Source organism: Staurois parvus, unplaced genomic scaffold (assembly GCF_062004578.1).
Source record: "Staurois parvus isolate SC_StPar_1 unplaced genomic scaffold, SC_StPar_1.0 ptg000715l, whole genome shotgun sequence".
Classification (NCBI taxonomy): Eukaryota; Metazoa; Chordata; class Amphibia; order Anura; family Ranidae; genus Staurois; species Staurois parvus.
In genome coordinates, this window is record NW_028318511.1 from 11,785,296 (window position 1) to 11,802,598 (window position 17,303).

A 17,303-nucleotide genomic window follows, 5' to 3' on the forward strand; every position below is an offset into this window, starting at 1 on the left:
CCATGACACAATACTATGCTACATTCGGCCTTATCATTTCTTTCCCATTATTAACATTGCCAGCAAGTCACATTTTTTAGCAACTAGGGAGGGGGCTCAACCCTATGCAGGGAAGGTACATTATGCTTATTTTTGCTTTTGGTTACTTGTTAAAAGGGATCCTATCCACTCCTGAAGCATGTAAGCATAGTAGAACCTTCATAATCTGCTCCATCAGCTTTTTATGTATATATAAATCCTCACCTTAATCCATTCAGTTTACAATATAAATATCTTTTTTCCCCTTTTTTATAAGTGATCACATACTCTCTGTTCCCAGCTGCCTAAGGAGCTGGGGGTGGAGAAACAGCAGAACATGATTTTTCCCAGTGAATGGCTTAGAAGGGGGGCATGTCAGCCAAAGTCTGATAATTGGATTAATTCCTAGCATTGCTAGAGAAATGACCATGCAGTGCTCTCCTCCCTAGTGTGGTCAATTTTTATTTGGAAAGCAGAACGACTGGAAGGATCATCAAGGATTCCATGTGGTACAGCAGTCATAACAGGAATATGAAATGTTGGCTTGACATTTTTAATGCACTCTTTTGCTGCAAAACATGTAGCAGACTAAACAGGGCTTTTATGGATAAACAAATTTAGATTTTTTTGTTAAACATCAGCAAAGCTCTCATTGCCATTTCTAACTACTCTGCCTAGCTGCTGATGTATATCTACTGCACTGTCTCAAGGTTACTGAGGTATAGTCTATAATTTTCAGACTTTAACATTCTGTATGCTGCGCAAAAGCCAAGATGGCCGGGTCTAATGGGGAATAACTGGGATGGGGTACAGACTGCAGACAGAAGAGTTTTAGTTTACTAATTATGCAACACTTAGTGGTTTATAAGATGAATACAGGTCTGCACTTTCCCTTGGGAAAGGACAAGTGCTTTTACAATGCACTGGGATGTCATTCGAAATAAAGTAACTGAATTCCAAACATTTGTAACAATGATTAAAGTATACACAAAAAAACACTAAATAATTACTCCCTTTTACTTTCTCATATGATAAAAGAATATTCTGTGAAGATGAGGACATATGACATATCTGACTAAATAGAGAATTGCTAAATAAACGTAGAGAACTTAAATTAAAAAAAAAAAAAAAAAAAAAAAAAAAAAAAGTACCTCATGATTCATAATTTTTCCATAGGTCTCTACAAGAGACTCTGCATAGAAAGGAGTTTCCCCAAACAGGAGTTCATACATGGAGACTCCTAGAGACCACCAGTCACATTCTGTTCCATACTTCCCCTTGCCATCCTCCATAGCTTGTAAAATTTCTGGAGAAATATAGTCAGGCGTGCCAACTGCCACTGAGGATTCCACCTATTAATCAAAAAAAACAAAAAGCAAACACAAAATTAAAAGTCTAAGCCAACTTAATGTGTTTTTGACTCCTAGACCAAATTTAGAAGAAACCCAAAACATCCTACTTCCTAGGACACCACACTAAATGAAGCTCTCTTCCTGTACAGCATAGTACAGACCAGAAATGAAGATGTAATGCACTTTGACTTTTTGTCAGTGTCCATTTTCCAGGGAATATATGCTCATACATTTAGGCGGAAAAAAAAGTGAACTAACTGCATAACATGTTTTGGAAATTTACAGCTGCAGCAGTTGAATAGGTACTATAAAAAAAGAGCACACATTAAATCCTAAGAAAATCCTTAGATAAATTTGGGTCACCTATAACTAAAGTAATGTTATGATGAGTAGTTGACAATAGTCGACGTTCGAGGGGTAAAATCAAGCTTTTATTCCAAATCAGCCCAGCTACTCATGTGCAAGATATTCAATTACATTGGCAGTGCCTTATGGTGATATCGCCAGACAGAAGACTATAGGATTTAAGTTATGATCAATATAATTTAAAAAATATATTTATGTGTGCACAAATAAAGTATTAAAGTGATTTTAAATGCTTCATAAAAAAAACAAACAAACGAGTGCTCTCATAGAAAGCAGCTTTCTTTGGGGGCACTTGTGCGGGCTCTGTCCTGAGCCTCGCTGTCTACGTTTGACATGGATAGTGGTACTTAGCCCCACCCCCGACTTCCTTATCACTGGCTTGGATTGATAGCAGTGTAAGCCAATAGTTCCCGTTGCCTTAGCAAAGCCTATGAGACTGGGAAGTAAGGGCAGAGAAGAGCTGCAGACAGGCACAGTGCTGGATTGAATGAGTGTTCAGGTAAGTAAAAGGGGGGGGGGGGGAGATACTGATACTGTAACCCTTCCCAACACTATTTAAAACTTAAAGTTTTTCACTAGAGTTACAATATGTACACCATATATCTTTCGTACCAATGAGATCTTGAGGTCAAATGTACATATTTTCAATCACAGAATAATTTTGGGAGAATACAAAATGCACAATTACCATGCCATCTGGTTTCATCTTCAGACATGATCCAAAGTCTGCAAGTCTGATGTGGCCTTTCATGTCAATGAGAACGTTATCTGGTTTTATATCTCTGTGTAGAGGAAATAAAACAGCAAACTCAAAATTACTCTACATACAATTACTTGTAATGTTGTTTAGAATAGTTAAGTCCTCATGCACACTGGACGTTTTTACAGCTGTGGTTTTTGGCTTTTGACATTTTTTTCTACTGCCAGTAAACTCCCCAGCATGTTACCCTATGTGTCCATGCATACAGACTGTAATCAGCGTTTTTTGGCTGGAAAAAAACTAGTGGGTTTCTAGAGGAGTTTTTTAGCTGTAAAAATGATCTCATGCTGAAAAACACGGTAAATCGTGGCAAACTGGCATTTTTGGATGTTTTTTTGAGCAAAAAAAAAATGTTTATTTGGTAAAAAAGATTTGGTATAAAAAAAAAGCGGGGGGGGGGCTAAAAAACACAAGAGTGAAAAACCGCTTAAAAACGCCGCTAAACACTAATGCAAAAATGCTAAAAAAAGTTGAAGAACTTACGTTTTTAACATGACTTTATACAGCTAAAGTTACCAGCGTTATTAAAACGCCCAGTGTGCATGGAGCCTAAGTTAAGAGGCCAAGGTGAAAATTCCATTCAATTATTGTATATTTCATAGATAAAAGGATCGCAAACTGAACAGAAGAAAATCGAAAACATGCTTGGATGTACATAATGTCCTTCTGCTTAATATGCTAAATAAATTTACAGTGTAATAATAAATTCACTGAAGGTAAGGTGATTATGAAAAATCATCTTTGATGTCCACACACACTGCAGTACCATGAGGACCCAGCTTTTAGATATAGATGTGCAGATATAAAGTAACATTCCACTTTCATTACAAAATTTAAATAATTCTTGTAATTGCTACACATCCACTTTGAAACATAATTATATCACCAATTATCTCTCCACATCAACCTGAAGCTATCTACAATTTCTCCAAGAACACAAAAAAATTTGTTGCTTCATTGCAAACATGGCAAAAGCTTTCTGGGGTTAATCTACACAAATTGGAATGACACCACCCCCCACCCCCCATTGACTTCTCCATCACATCCAACAACGACACCATCAAACCCGCCCCGCAGGCCAGAGTACTTGGTGTCATTCTGGACTTTAAACTATCCTTCCAGCCCCAAGTCCAATCTTTAACAAACTCGTGCAGACTCCACCTTCGCAACATTGCCAAAATACGCACGTTCCTAACCCCAGAAACCACTAAACAGCTCATCCACTCCCTCATCATATCACGACTCGACTACTGCAACTCCCTCCTCACTGGCCTGCCTCGCCGCTGGCTATCCCCGCTTCAGTCGATCCTGAATACGGCTGCCAGACTCATTCACCTTTCCAACCGCTCCATTTCCGCCACCCCCCTCTGCCAATCCCTCCACTGGCTTCCGATTGCATAACGAATCAAATTCAAAATCCCAACACTGACGTACAAAGCTGTCCACCATACTGCCCCGTACTACATCACTGACCTAATATCCAAGTACCGCCCAGCACGCACACTCCGCTCCTCACAAGACCTCCTCTCTAGTTCTCTGGTCTCCTCCTCCCATGCCTGCCTCCAGGACTTCTCCAGGGTGTCACCCATCCTCTGGAACTCCCTGCCCCAACCCATCAGATTATCACCTACTCTCCTCTCCTTTAGGCGCACCCTGAAAACCCATCTCTTCAGGGAAGCCTACCCCACCCCCTGCTAACTTGCCAACCTCCTCCACTCTTCCTACCACTCCATCCCCCACAGCTGTCTCCTCCTGTGCCACCATCCCCTCCCTCCTAGATTGTAAGTTTGAAAGAGCAGGGCCCTCGATCCCGTCATGTTTTGCATTGTATTGGTATTGTTCTGTCACATGTTCTGTCCCCCTTTGTAATGTACAGTGCTGAGCAAACCATTGGTGCTTTATAAATACTGCATAATAATAATAATAATATTGTTCAATTTGTGTATTTGGGTCACAGTTTTCACCAGACATCTGCAGAGACCTTTGGATACCTTTTTCGGCATCACAAGTGCTGTCCCAGGTTTACTACAGAATGCCTTTCACCTCTGAAGATAATTTTTTTTTTCCTCCTAAATCCACATGGCTGTTGAGCATTTACTGCTGTTTTATTACCAAACTGGGACCAATCAAGTGACTATAGATGGATTCTACCTACTGCTCTGACCTCCAACTCTGCCCATGAGACATAACACAACCACTAGCAACTGCAAGAGATAAAAACTCAGGAAAGACTTTATTCAGTTTGCCCTTCATATGTCTTGTATACCAAAAGTGTATTTTATCATTCTTAAAAGAGAAAATGGCCAAATGGCTAAAGTCTGCTGTCAGCTGCCATCACAAAGCAGGTCCAGGCTCTGCAGGGATCCTTACAATGTCAGGTTCTGTCTAGATGCTTTGATTGGCAGCTGTCTCAGCCTACCAGAATGCAGCTAAGAAAGTGAGCCAGATGCTCCCAACCCATGCATAGCCCAGTGCTCCAGTAAGCGCTGGAGGGGCAGAGCAGAGTGCGAGTGACTGACAGTCAACGCTATCTACTCAGTGAACACTGAGAAAGAGTGATCAGCAGTCATGTGATTACTCAGTTCTCGTTCTTAGAGCTGGTGGGGAACAGCTGCTGCAGCCATCTACGCCAGTATGTATGTTTATTTATATTTTCCAATCCCACACTTCTCCTCTGATTATATTAATAAGATTCATTGCACTATGTTGCTTTGTAATATGCTTCTTTAATATTTCACAGTTTTTTTTTTTGATTTTTTAAAGTTGAATTGGGGGTACAGTGCCCCACTTGCTTTCAATGCAAGAAACATTTGCATACATTATGTTAAATGACTTTCATTAACAAATAACTGCTGCCTCCTGAATCTACAGTATCTAATCATTTATATTACCATTTGCCTTCACATCAGTGGATGTGGAACATCAGTCTACATGGATAGACATGGATATGTTTTTAGCCAGGGGGACCAAATCTTACCAGACTTACTTACACAAGCTCATGCCTTATAAGTTAATTTGTGTAAGGAGAGAGCTTAGTTTATTTATGAGACTTTGGTAATAGGCAATTTTAGGAGGATGCAAGGATTCCCACTATATAGCTATAACCTTTTTTTTAGCATAAAATAATAGTTGCAAAAGATAGTTCTGAGCAAGTGGATGTTTCTGAATCTTGCAAGTACCTTACAGCATCTGGTTGGGTTGCTCAGAGTTTTAGTAAAAAAGGCATATCTCAGTTTTCTCTTAGATCTTTTATTTACTTTATTTCAGACTGAAACATTTTTGTCCACTTGTGACTTGCTAGCATTATTGTTTGTTTTTTTTTAAAATCAGCTATTGCTCTGCTGTCTTGTTGGTTTTTCTCAGACAGGATTGCTTCATAGTGTAGGCATAAGTATTATAATTATTATTTTCATTAGCCTAGTGCCTTTTGGAGCACTGCACAACATTTCATTCTAGTTTTGCAGCTGAAATATAAAATTAAAAAGTGTGTTTTAAATAAATCTGAACACATTTAAAAAGACACAAAAAAAAAAAAAAAAAGACCTTCAGGTCATCAGACCTCTGTTTAGCTTACAGCAGATATGGTTGCACTAGATTTCAGAATTCAATAACCATCTTACCTATGTACGTAGTTCAGTTTATGTATGGAGTCTATGGCTAACACCATTTCTGCCAAGTAAAAGCGAGCCATGTCTTCTGGTAGGCGGTCCTCAAACTTGCTAAGTAGAGTCAACAGATCTCCTCCAACATAGTAATCCATCACTAGGTACTTTTAAAAAATGCATTACATTCAGATCATCAGAGAACAATGTAAAACTGTTCATGTTCAGTGTAAGGACTACAGTATGAAAGAAGCAGATTTCCTTAACACATTACAATTCAAATATATTTAGAACAAATAGACATTCTGAGTTATTCTTGTAATGACTGTCAGAAAGCAATATTGAATGTGAATTTCACGCTTCAATAATGGTTAGAGAGACCTTGTCACCAGACTGTATCAACAAAGAACCCTTTCCAAAAGTGGAGTGGTTGGAGTCATCAGGCCACCGTCCCCTAGTTGGTTACATTTCCAACATCTTGACAGCAGCCATGTGACCGTTCAGTAGCATTCTAAAACCCACAGCTGGATAGAGTGTAGTGTAGCAGTAGATGGAAACTTTAGGCTGGTGAGGATGGCAGGTGGTATACGTATAAAAGTGTGCTCTCCCTTGTTTGGTGGTCAAATATGTAACAATCTGCTAGAATGAATCTTCAAAGAATATGACTGGATATATGAATTATCAAAAAGACACATTGTGTCATTGATTTTGAGCAAAACTGACTGGAAAGAAAATCCTTCTGTTCATAAATAAGACCATCCTGTGCATGGCCACCATTAGACTGACAGCATTAACAAAACTACAAAACAGACCTTCCCTCTACATTTTTGAATGCTGCTAAACAGTGGATTACAGGAGGCTGATATCAAGACAGATACAAGTACTTCTAGATAGTGACCGGCTAAAAAAAAAGAAAAATATACAGCATATGTGAACATTATTTTTATTGTGTATCAACTAAAAAGAGCATTTCTGTACATGCAGACTGAACTGAGATGCTTCGCTTTACTAAAGTGAGTTCCAATGACTGTGGCATAAAGTCATTATGGAAAAGAATGTGGGCTAAAATGAGCACAGTCTGAGCAATCGGCATATTCACAAATCCTATTAATTGCTATCTTGCTATCCGATTGAGCTGGAGCAGGTTTTCCTTAGAAAACATACATACAAATAGCACTGCCCTTTTTTACACCAAGCCAAAATTTTTGGTAGCTGTTTGCAATCTGGGGAAATCACAAGCCACACACCTTACAATATAGAACCTGGTTACTAAATCTGGAAAACACCCCCCCCCCCTAAAAGGTCACTAGAGGCAACACCTTTTCCAATTTTAATATCATATATGCATTTATCACCTCTTCTCCTATTTTATGTAGTCACACAGCAGAAAGTCTATTTTCTTGCCGATGAAGTTTAAATCCTGCCACTGCCACTATTCATATCTAAAATAGAAGCTAAATGAATACATAACAAAGGGCACTAACAGTGATATTGCTGTATAAACAGTTGTTTGAAGCAGAAATTCCAAATGCTATCATCTGGTGCATCTAAAGTGACAATTGACATTGTAAGGTTAGTATCACTAGAGTTCTTTAAATCAAGTAAGCCTAGGCAGGCTTATGAACTGCAAATTCACAAATACTTCTGCATAGCCACCACTATGCTCCCTACTTAACTGCACTGCCCCATTTACTGTGTCGCATTAATCACCCAGAGCTCTTGGCTATGGTGTACGCTTCCTCTTGACTCCCATAATGCACTGCTCTGTGCCTGAACAGCAAATAGCTAGGCCCTTACACTACCAGGAGTCAAGGGCCCTTACACTGCCAACCCTACCCTTTTGAAAATACAACCTTTCAGAGGGTCAGTTCTACTATTTTCAGGTGGCTAAAACATCAGAATTAGAGGAAGGGCTAGCATTGTTGTGGTGGGATCAAGTACAGGATTCTCACTACACACCATCAGTTGCCAATTAGTTGCAATTTATAAAACTGTTGTTATAAAAATGTTTGTACTCTAAAGGATGACGAAAAGTGTTGATTTTGGGACAAAAACACCATGATTTATCAACACCCAGCAGAATATCTTACCAGGTAGCTATCATCATGAAATGCATAGTGTAAGCTTGGAATCCACTGTGTGTCACCCTTCACCAAAACATCCCTTTCTTCACGAAAACAAGCAGTCTGCAAAACAGAATACCAATCATTTTAAAAGTGTATAGAAATTTGACACAATAATTACGTTGTTGATTTATCTTTTTTTTTATATTTACAACTGGTGAAGGGAAAGTTGTGACAACTTTTTATTTACTAATCACCTTCCATTCATCTCCCTTACATTATCATCCCCAATGTTCGGTCCGGGAAGCGATATTATCATGCCATTGTTTCAGTTGATCAGTACCTCACCATATACGTTTTATTGAACCACAAGTGTTATTGGTGCAGGTAGATGAATGTGAACACAATTAAGCTATGTTGTTAAAGAGAGTGGAAGGAAAGCAAAGCACTCGGAGAACACACAGTCACTTCTGTGCATGTTCACATTGGCACTCCCTTGTGGGTGCCAGTATTTGTATTTTCTAGCTTAATTCACACACAGCCATCAACATTGTAATGCAGATTTAGGTCGACTGTACATGATCAATGCATGAAACTGCTATTACTAGTTATGAAAAAGCTAATTGTGTCAGGTAAGGCATTATGTAGTCTCTTCAATGATTTACATGTAAAAGATCAGCATGATGTACATCTAGCAGTCATATTTGCTCATTACAGAAGCAGGCTTTGCAAAAATATTGAAAGTCAAACATGTACAAGTTAAAAAAGTATCACATCAAAATCTACTTTAAACCCCAAAACATAAAATTATTAAACTGCAGCTTACCAACTCTTAGATTTGGTGGCTGCAGTAGTTTTCCTTTTAGGTTTTTTTCTTATATTTTCACCTGGTGATCTGGCCAGTAAACCTGTTATTTTGGAACTTACTTTAACAGACCAAACTGTCCCAATAAAGGGGCAGCTAAAGGGTTGTGACAAACCTTTTAACACTGAGAGGAAAAAACTGTTTGCTGTAACTACTTATAAAGTGTTACTGCGAGTTCAGCAATTTAGTGAAGTCCATCTAAATCTGCTAGTCTAACATTACCCTCTCCCCAGACTGACAACAGCGCCCAAAAGGTGTCTGCTTTACTACTTTATTCAGAATGCAGACCCTCTTCATTTTAATAACAGAAATGCAACACACACGTAGTGTAGTTTATTACGTTATGCAAAGTATTTCCTATATCCCACTGCACGAAAATTTGTGTTATCAAGACATGCACTGAGATCTCCTGCATGATATACACCATATCTAGATATATATGCAATAAGAACACCAGCTTCTGAGTCACTGAAATGGTATATGATGTGCTGAGATGCTTGTCTGTACTTGCTTGATCTCTGGAAGGCATCCCAGACATGTCAGGGAATAGGACCAATGACACATCTTGGCATTCCAGTTTGACATAACCCGAGGGAAATGGAAGGCCAGCACCGCATCTCTCAAAAACCTGAGTTCACGACACTTGCGCTCTCTGCAGAAGGCAAATTTTCACTATAACCTACTGGGGACACATGAAAGCTTTTATCGCATACAAAAACAGAATGGCTATTTTCCAAATGCCTGCAGAGCACTCCACACTTGTAGTATTCCTGCAGGTTCAGCCTGTTTTGCTGTACAGTTTACTGATAGACTGATCACTTAAATCTTTAGGTTATATGGCTGAGATTTAGAACACCTTAGCTAGCTTTGAACTGAACTAGCAGATAGAGGCTTGTGAACATTTTTGTTATATATATGTATTTTTTTTTTTCAAATGACCCATGTAATGCTAATGTTTTGTGATGTTGGCCGTACAATTTCAGCTAGGGAAGAAGCAGGTTTATGCAAGTATGGAATAAAGAGTCTACTTCGCAACAACCACCAATCCGTTCTGCTCAAAAATTCCATTTTTTTTTTCAAACAAGTCACTAAACCAAACAGTCAGGAAGAGAATAAGGGCTCATGCTGTAGCAGTTCAAATAGCTCTCAATAAAACAACAATGTTGGAGAAAGTGTTTTGTGCAACAATTAGCTGTACTGCAATGGCAGGCTGGATTGAAGTTTTGAACCATTTAGTACACACAGTAATGTTTTACTGTCAGCAATATGACATGTAGGTGGGCTGCCTCTGGCAAACCCCCTGTCTAGATCCAGCCCTACAATGCAAAGAAAGTATTCATACCTCTTGAAATGTTCCACATTTTGTCATGTTATAGCCAAAAACTTAAATGTAATTTATTGGGATTTTGTGTGATAGACCAACACAAAGTGGCACATAATTGCGAAGTGGAAGGAAAATGATAAATGGTTTTCAAAATGTTTTACAAATATTTGAACAGTATGGTGTGCATTTGTATTCAGCCTCGTTTACTCTGATACCCCTAACTAAAATCTAATGTAACCAATTGCTTTCAGAAGTCACCTAATTAGTATCTAGAGTCCACCTGTGTGTAATTTAATCTCAGTATAAATACAGCTGTTCTGTGAAGCCCTCAGAGGTTTATTAGAGAACATTATTGAACAAACAGCATCATGAAGACCAAGGAACACACCAGACATGTCAGGGATAAAGTTGTGGAGAAGCTTAAAGCAGGGTTAGGTTATAAAAAAAATATCCCAAGCTTTGAACATCTCACACAGCACTGTACAATTCATCATCCAAAAACGGAAAGAGTATGGCACAACTGCTAACCTACCAAAACATGGCCGTCCACGTAAACTGACAGGCCAGGAAAGGAGAGCATTAATCAAAGAAGCAGCTAAGAGGCCTATGGTAACTCTGGAGGAGCTGCAGAGATCCACACCTCAGGTGGGAGAATCTGTCCACAGGACAACTATTAGTCATGCACTGCACGAATCTGGCCTTTATGAAAGAAAGCCATTGTTGAAAGAAAGCTATAAGAGGTCCCGTTTGCAGTTTGCGAGAAGCCATGTGGGGGACACAGCAAACATGTGGAAGACCAAAATCGAACTTTTTGGACCTAAAAGCAAAATGCTATGTGGCAGAAAACTAACACTGCACATCACCCTGAACACACCATTCCCATCATGAAACATAGTGGTGGCAGCATCATGTTGTGGGGATGCTTTTCTTCAGCAGGAACAGGCAAGCTGCTCAGAGTTGATGGGAAGATGGATTGGAGTCAAATACAGGGCAATCTTTTGCAGAATCTAGCAGGTTTTCTTCAAAGACTTCAGACTGGGGCAGAGGTTCACCTTTCAGAAGGACAACCATTCTAAACATACAGCCAAAAAGGAGCATGCATGCTTCGAATGCAAACCTGCCCATCAGCCTCTTCTGGACTTCCGATTACTTCACCGCTGTCAGCGTTGGGATCCCCCAGCCTGCCTGGAGCCTTGGTGACGACCAGCGCAACCATCCTAGGTCTGGGGAGACACTACCTTCAGTGGTCCGGATAGGATTCCTTTTGAAAGATGGCTATATGTGATATGCAGTTTAAACAGCTTCTCTTGTTAGTAAATCGTCTTTTAACCTACATACTACACTCCAAAAGTGTTGCTGTTTTCTTTCTTTTTTGCCCATCACAGAGGAGCTTCTACTCTGAGTGCATTTTGGGACATAGTCATATGGACTTATTCCTTCAAGGACAATGGACTATTAACCCTTCTATATATATTTCATGTATTTATGGTTTCCCCTCCCCCGAGTCTGGACTCCCTTAGGGTCACTATTTTTCCCCCATCTACCCAAAAAGACTTGCAGCTGTAATTGCAGCAAAAGGTGGTTCTACAAAGTATTGAATACTAATGCAAGCCACACTTTCATATATTAATTTGTAAAAAATATTTTGAAAACCATTTATCATTTTCCTTCCAGTTCACAATTATGTGCCACGTTGTGTTAGCCCATCACATAAAATCCCAATAAAATACATTTACGTTTTTAGTTGTAACATGACAAAATGTGGAAAATTTCAAGGGGTATGAATACTTTTTTTAAGACACTGTATATGTATATGAGCTCTTAACCACTTCCAGTCCGGATACTTTTACCCCCTTTCTGACCAGGGCAATTTTCAGCTTTCAGGGCTATCACACTTTGAATGACAATTGCGCAGCCATGCAACACTGTACCCATATGAATTTTTTACCATTTTTTTTAGACAGATAAAACTTTATTTTGGTGGTATTTATTCACCGCTGGGATTTTTATTTTTTTTTGCTATGTAAATGAAAATGTCCAAAAATTTTGAAAAAAAGTGTTTTTCTTATAAAATTTTGCAAATAAATAATATTTCATCACAAATCTTGGCCACAATTTATTCAGTTATCTTTTTAGTAAAAAAAAAAAAAAAAAATAAGCCAAATTAGTTTATAACCAAAAATTATAAATTATAAAGGATGTGAAAACAATAATTTCTCTTTCTCTCTGTCTGCATTCTTGCAGCCATTGAGAACTACTGAGTGAGCTGTGATTGGTCACAGCTTGTCACATGGTCCAAGGCTGTTGTGAATAGCCTTGTACCATGTGACCTCTGTGATCATTCACAGATTTCACACGTAGTAAGCAATGTCAGAAGTGACATCTTGCTTACTGCTTTGCATGTGATCACTGATTGGCCAATCAGTGATCACATGATCAGGACCTCGTACAGATGTCCCGTCCATCGATCGGTGATTCACTGTGTCCAGAGGACACCAGATCGCGGTGCTGCGCGCTCCCGGGGAGCGCGCACAAGCAGGGTGCGGGTAGGCCGTTTATATACAATGGCCGGTCGGGAAGTGGTTAAAGGATACGTTCACCTTTTAGAACATGTTACACCAACCCCTGTGATGTCCCCGCTGTGACAGCAGGCCAGGGATCTTCTCCCCATGCCTGTTGTAACAATTTTAAAAAAAGATGCAGCCTTTCTGTGAATGGGTAATTACAACTATCATCAGCTTATGCAGCTGACGGCTTGTCGTTCTCAATGAATACCTACCAGAACACTATGAGCGCTATAAATAACTCACAGATGCCTCTTGTCATTGTGCAACTGCCCGCCCATACGAGGTATGAGCAGACAGCTTACACTGAGTCTGCAAATGCCCTGCATTGCACCCGTGATCTGTTGTCGGGGGTGTAATGCTTTACAGGCTCCCAAAAAAAATAAAATCTTTCTTTTTTTTTAATCTGCAAACAATTTATTTTTTCTACCTGCTTACCTAGAATTTAAATTTCTTTGAGTACATCACAGAACATCAAGGCACTGCTCACCCTATCATGGTTTTTACCGATCATAAGAACTTGGAATATCTTTGAACCGCAAAACTGTTAAGACCAAGACAAGCTTGATGGGCCTTATTCTTTTCAAGGTTCAATTTTCATTAACATACCGCCCAGGGTCTAAAACCGGGAAAGCAGATGCCCTGTCCCGTATGTTCCCAGACACTCCACAAACTGCTGCTCCCAGTACTATTCTATCTCCACATAATTTCCTACTCATTCAGCCTGATCTAAAAGCAGCAATTAAACAAGCATCACTTTCATATGCCGGGCCTGAGAGATTATCCTTAAGGAAGCATGATGATTTTTTGTGGCATGAGGACAAGATCTTTGTTCCCCAGGAAGTCAGGCCACAAATATTTAAGATATGCCATGACCACTTGCTTGCAGGTCACTTCGGGGTACAGAAAACAACTGAACTTGTCCAAAGATCCTTTTGGTGGCCCAACCTGAGACAGGACTGTAAAGAGTATGTTACCTTCTGAGCAACTTGTCTACGCAATAAGGGCAGCCATACCAGAGCCTGGGGCTTGCTGAGACTCCTGCCAGTTCCTGAACAGCCTTGGAAGATGATTTCTAGGGACTTTATTGTGGACTTACCTCCCTCTGAGGGATTCACCACCATCCTGGTGGTAGTGGATAGACTGTCCAAAATGGCTCACTTCCTGCCCATGGTAGGTACTCCTTCCGCTACTGAAACTGCTCAAACATTAAGGAGATAGTAAGACCACACGGGATACCCAACAATATAGTTTCTGACAGGGGGGTACAATTTACGTCCACATTTTGGAGATCTCTGTGCAAAACCCCGTATATCGAAGTATGTCTCTCTTCTGCTTATCATCCACAGAGTAATGGGCAAACAGAGGACTAACCAAACTTTGGAGCAATACTTAAGATGCTTCTCCACCTTCTCTCAGGATAACTGGGCATCTCTTCTTCCCTGTGCAGAATTTGCCTACAACAACTCTGTCCATGCTTCCACCAACCAGTCTCCTTTCTGGGCAAATTACGGTTTTCACCCTTCTTTCGTTCCAGATGCCATTCCAGAAGCATCAGTACCTGCAGTCCAGGATAGGTTAACTTTCATACAATCCAATTACCAGATACTCTAGAGGACCATGCAAAAAGCTCAGGAGGATTACAAGAAACTATTTTATAAAAGGAGGAGAGGTACCCCTGGGTGGAAAGTGGGAGACAAAGTGTGGCTTGCTACAACCAATCTCAAACTTGCTTGCCCTTCTCAAAAACTAGGTCCCAGGTTCATTGGACCGTTTAAAATCAAAAGGGAGATTAACCCTGTGGCCTTCAAACTGGACTTACTCGACTCTTATAAGATTCACCCGGCCTTCCATGTTTCCCTATTCAAACCAGCCGTAATGTGCCCTATCCCTGGAAGAGAGAAACCAGCCCCACCGCCAGTCACGGTAGGGGAAGATATCGAGTTCGAAGTTGAAACCATCTTGGATGGACAGAAAAGGGGGAGACAGATTCAATATCTGGTTAAATGGAAAGGGTTATCCACCAGAGGATAGTTCCTGGGAACCAGCAAAAAATATGCAGGCTCCTAAGCTGCTTCAAGGATTTTTTTTAATAGATTCCCTGAAAAACGAGCCCACCTGGGCATCCAGAGGCTGCCCCTTGGGGGTGGGCACTGTCAGAGGAAAAGACGAGGAAGTCCAGGCACATGCGCCAATGCGCAATATGGCCACGCCAATTCGTGCAAAGAAGTGCGCATGCGCATAGGCGGGCGACACACAACCATGCATTCCTGTGCACGAAAACGCACCGGCACACACAGGGTACACTAATTACTGACACTCAGTGGCCTTTATAAGGACTGTAGATCTGCTCAGTAATTGCTAGATTATCGGCAGCCCCTCCCGTTCCTGTGTTCCTGAGTTTACTACGGATTACCCATTACCAACCCAGCTTGATCCTGTCTACTGCTCTGTGTATGATCCTGGCTTGCTCCTTACCTTGATCCTGTCTCCTGCTACTCTGTATATGACCCTGGCTTGATCCTGACCTTGCTCCTGTCTGCTGCTCCATATTAAGCCTGGCTTAGAGGGCTTTTGAACCCAAGGCTTCTGCTGCCCTACCAACTTGCCTTTAGTACTAGATGCTTGTGAGTGCCAAAATGGTCTGGAAGACTAAGCACTAGTCGCCGAAGCTCCAGACCCCCTATAGGGCATATGCTTAGTCTGTTTACTGACAGAAGCGCACCCCCCCCCAATATTTTCTAGATATACTTATCCAAATCCTCACCACACAGGCATTCGCCATGAAAAGGAAACCCAATTAGCAATTTTTTGCAAGGAAATTTAGCTGACCAGCTTTTCAACCACAAGATTCTGCGCTTTTGTACAGACAAAAGAGCCAGTCGCAAAACCTGCAGTATTGAATCTTTCAAGGCATCCACAGCAAAGCATAAAGCACACAGTAAATCTGCCAGATCCAAAGCACACTCTACTCCCTGACCAGAAGGATTCCTAATCAACCATTTAACACGGTCTTACAGGAACTGACAGACTCCAATTGCCACCACAGTCAGCTGAACAGCAGACCTGGCGAGAGCAAAGGAAGCTTTTAGCAAAGATTCAAACTTATCAGCCTGGTATTTAAACACTTGAGCATTGTCCATAAGGCAAGTCAAATCTCTATTCAGGAAAGAAACAGCAGCGTCCACAACTGACATGCTCCATTTCTTAACAAATTTCTCCTCCATAGGCTACAAGAGTGAAAATCTTTTTTTAGGAGGTAAAGAAAAAAAAAAAAACTCTATCCAAGTGCTCCCAGTCTGCATAGATCACCTGCTCCAACAGCGAGTGCAGAGGAAAAGCCTGGGAACTCTGTGGAGGCCGTAGTGACCCCAGAGAGGAGTAGGAAACCTCAGATTTCTCCACTGGGGGCAACTTGAACCCAGGGCGGAACATTCCAGTAAGAGACTGAACCAACAACCTCTGGGACTTCAATGCAGACACTGCCAGGCCCTCCTCAGAAACAGACCCTTCGGGAGCAGAGTCCTCTGCTTGGCCCTCCTCCGATTCATCAATAGCCTCTTCCTCAGCCTCTTCTACCCCTTCTTGCTCCAACATAGGAGGCTCAGGGGAGGGGGATCTTTCCTGCTTCTTACCTCCCTGTGTAACAGAAGCAGTCAGGCGAGCAATCTTATTTTCTAAACCAGCCAATGCTGATACTAAATCGTCTTTAGTCATGTATGCCAGACACAATGCCGGACAAATGTAGTGGCTCAGATTGGCCTGTGCCTTCTAATCTGTCAGGGTAGGCTAACACAGCGTTCCCCCTACTCCATTTTCTGGAAGATATTACTCACTCCAAGCGAACTGCCAATACTGCTAAGGCTTGTGACAAATTACACTTGCTTTCCTATCAGATTACTCACATTAGGCTAGGCTGTAACCCAACCAACAGCAGCTATCACAGCCCAACCACCAGAAGCACACGAATCAAGCCTCCAGTCGGGCCTGGCCACCAGTACCATGCACCCAAAACTCACGTGCACAGCAGAATAGCCTGCTCTGTGTCCACTTCTGCAGCTGACTGGATTTCACATGTATGCACACAGTGTCTAAGAAAGATGGCCACCCGCCACTTCTGGCCACCACAGTGCATGTGCAGGCGTGCCCCATGCACATCCACCGTGGCTGTGCACACTCCTGCAACTGTGCATGTGCCCCGTGGCCTAACGGCCAGCCGGAACTCTCCTCATCCACTTACTAATAGCAGTGGTCAACAAAAAGACAGCCAAATCAAGCAGGCGGGACTGCATAGTGGATGTGGTGCAACAAGAAACTGCCACCCGTTCACTTAATTTATGCCACCTAGGAACATAGAGCTGGCTTCTCAGCTGCCCTCTGGTGACCAAG

General features: G+C 41.2%; 1 protein-coding gene across 1 annotated transcript in view; it reads right to left on the bottom strand.

The window, feature by feature from the left end:
- CDC42BPG (CDC42 binding protein kinase gamma) overlaps positions 1–17,303 on the bottom strand; it is a 188,035-nt gene that overhangs the window by 87,607 nt on the left and 83,125 nt on the right. The window contains exons 4-7 of the mRNA XM_089653608.1: positions 8,189–8,284; positions 6,117–6,265; positions 2,425–2,518; positions 1,170–1,370 (exon numbers count right to left, since the gene is read on the bottom strand). Coding sequence (XP_089509734.1) covers positions 1,170–1,370; positions 2,425–2,518; positions 6,117–6,265; positions 8,189–8,284 — 540 coding nt within the window. The remainder of the gene's footprint in view (positions 1–1,169; positions 1,371–2,424; positions 2,519–6,116; positions 6,266–8,188; positions 8,285–17,303) is intronic.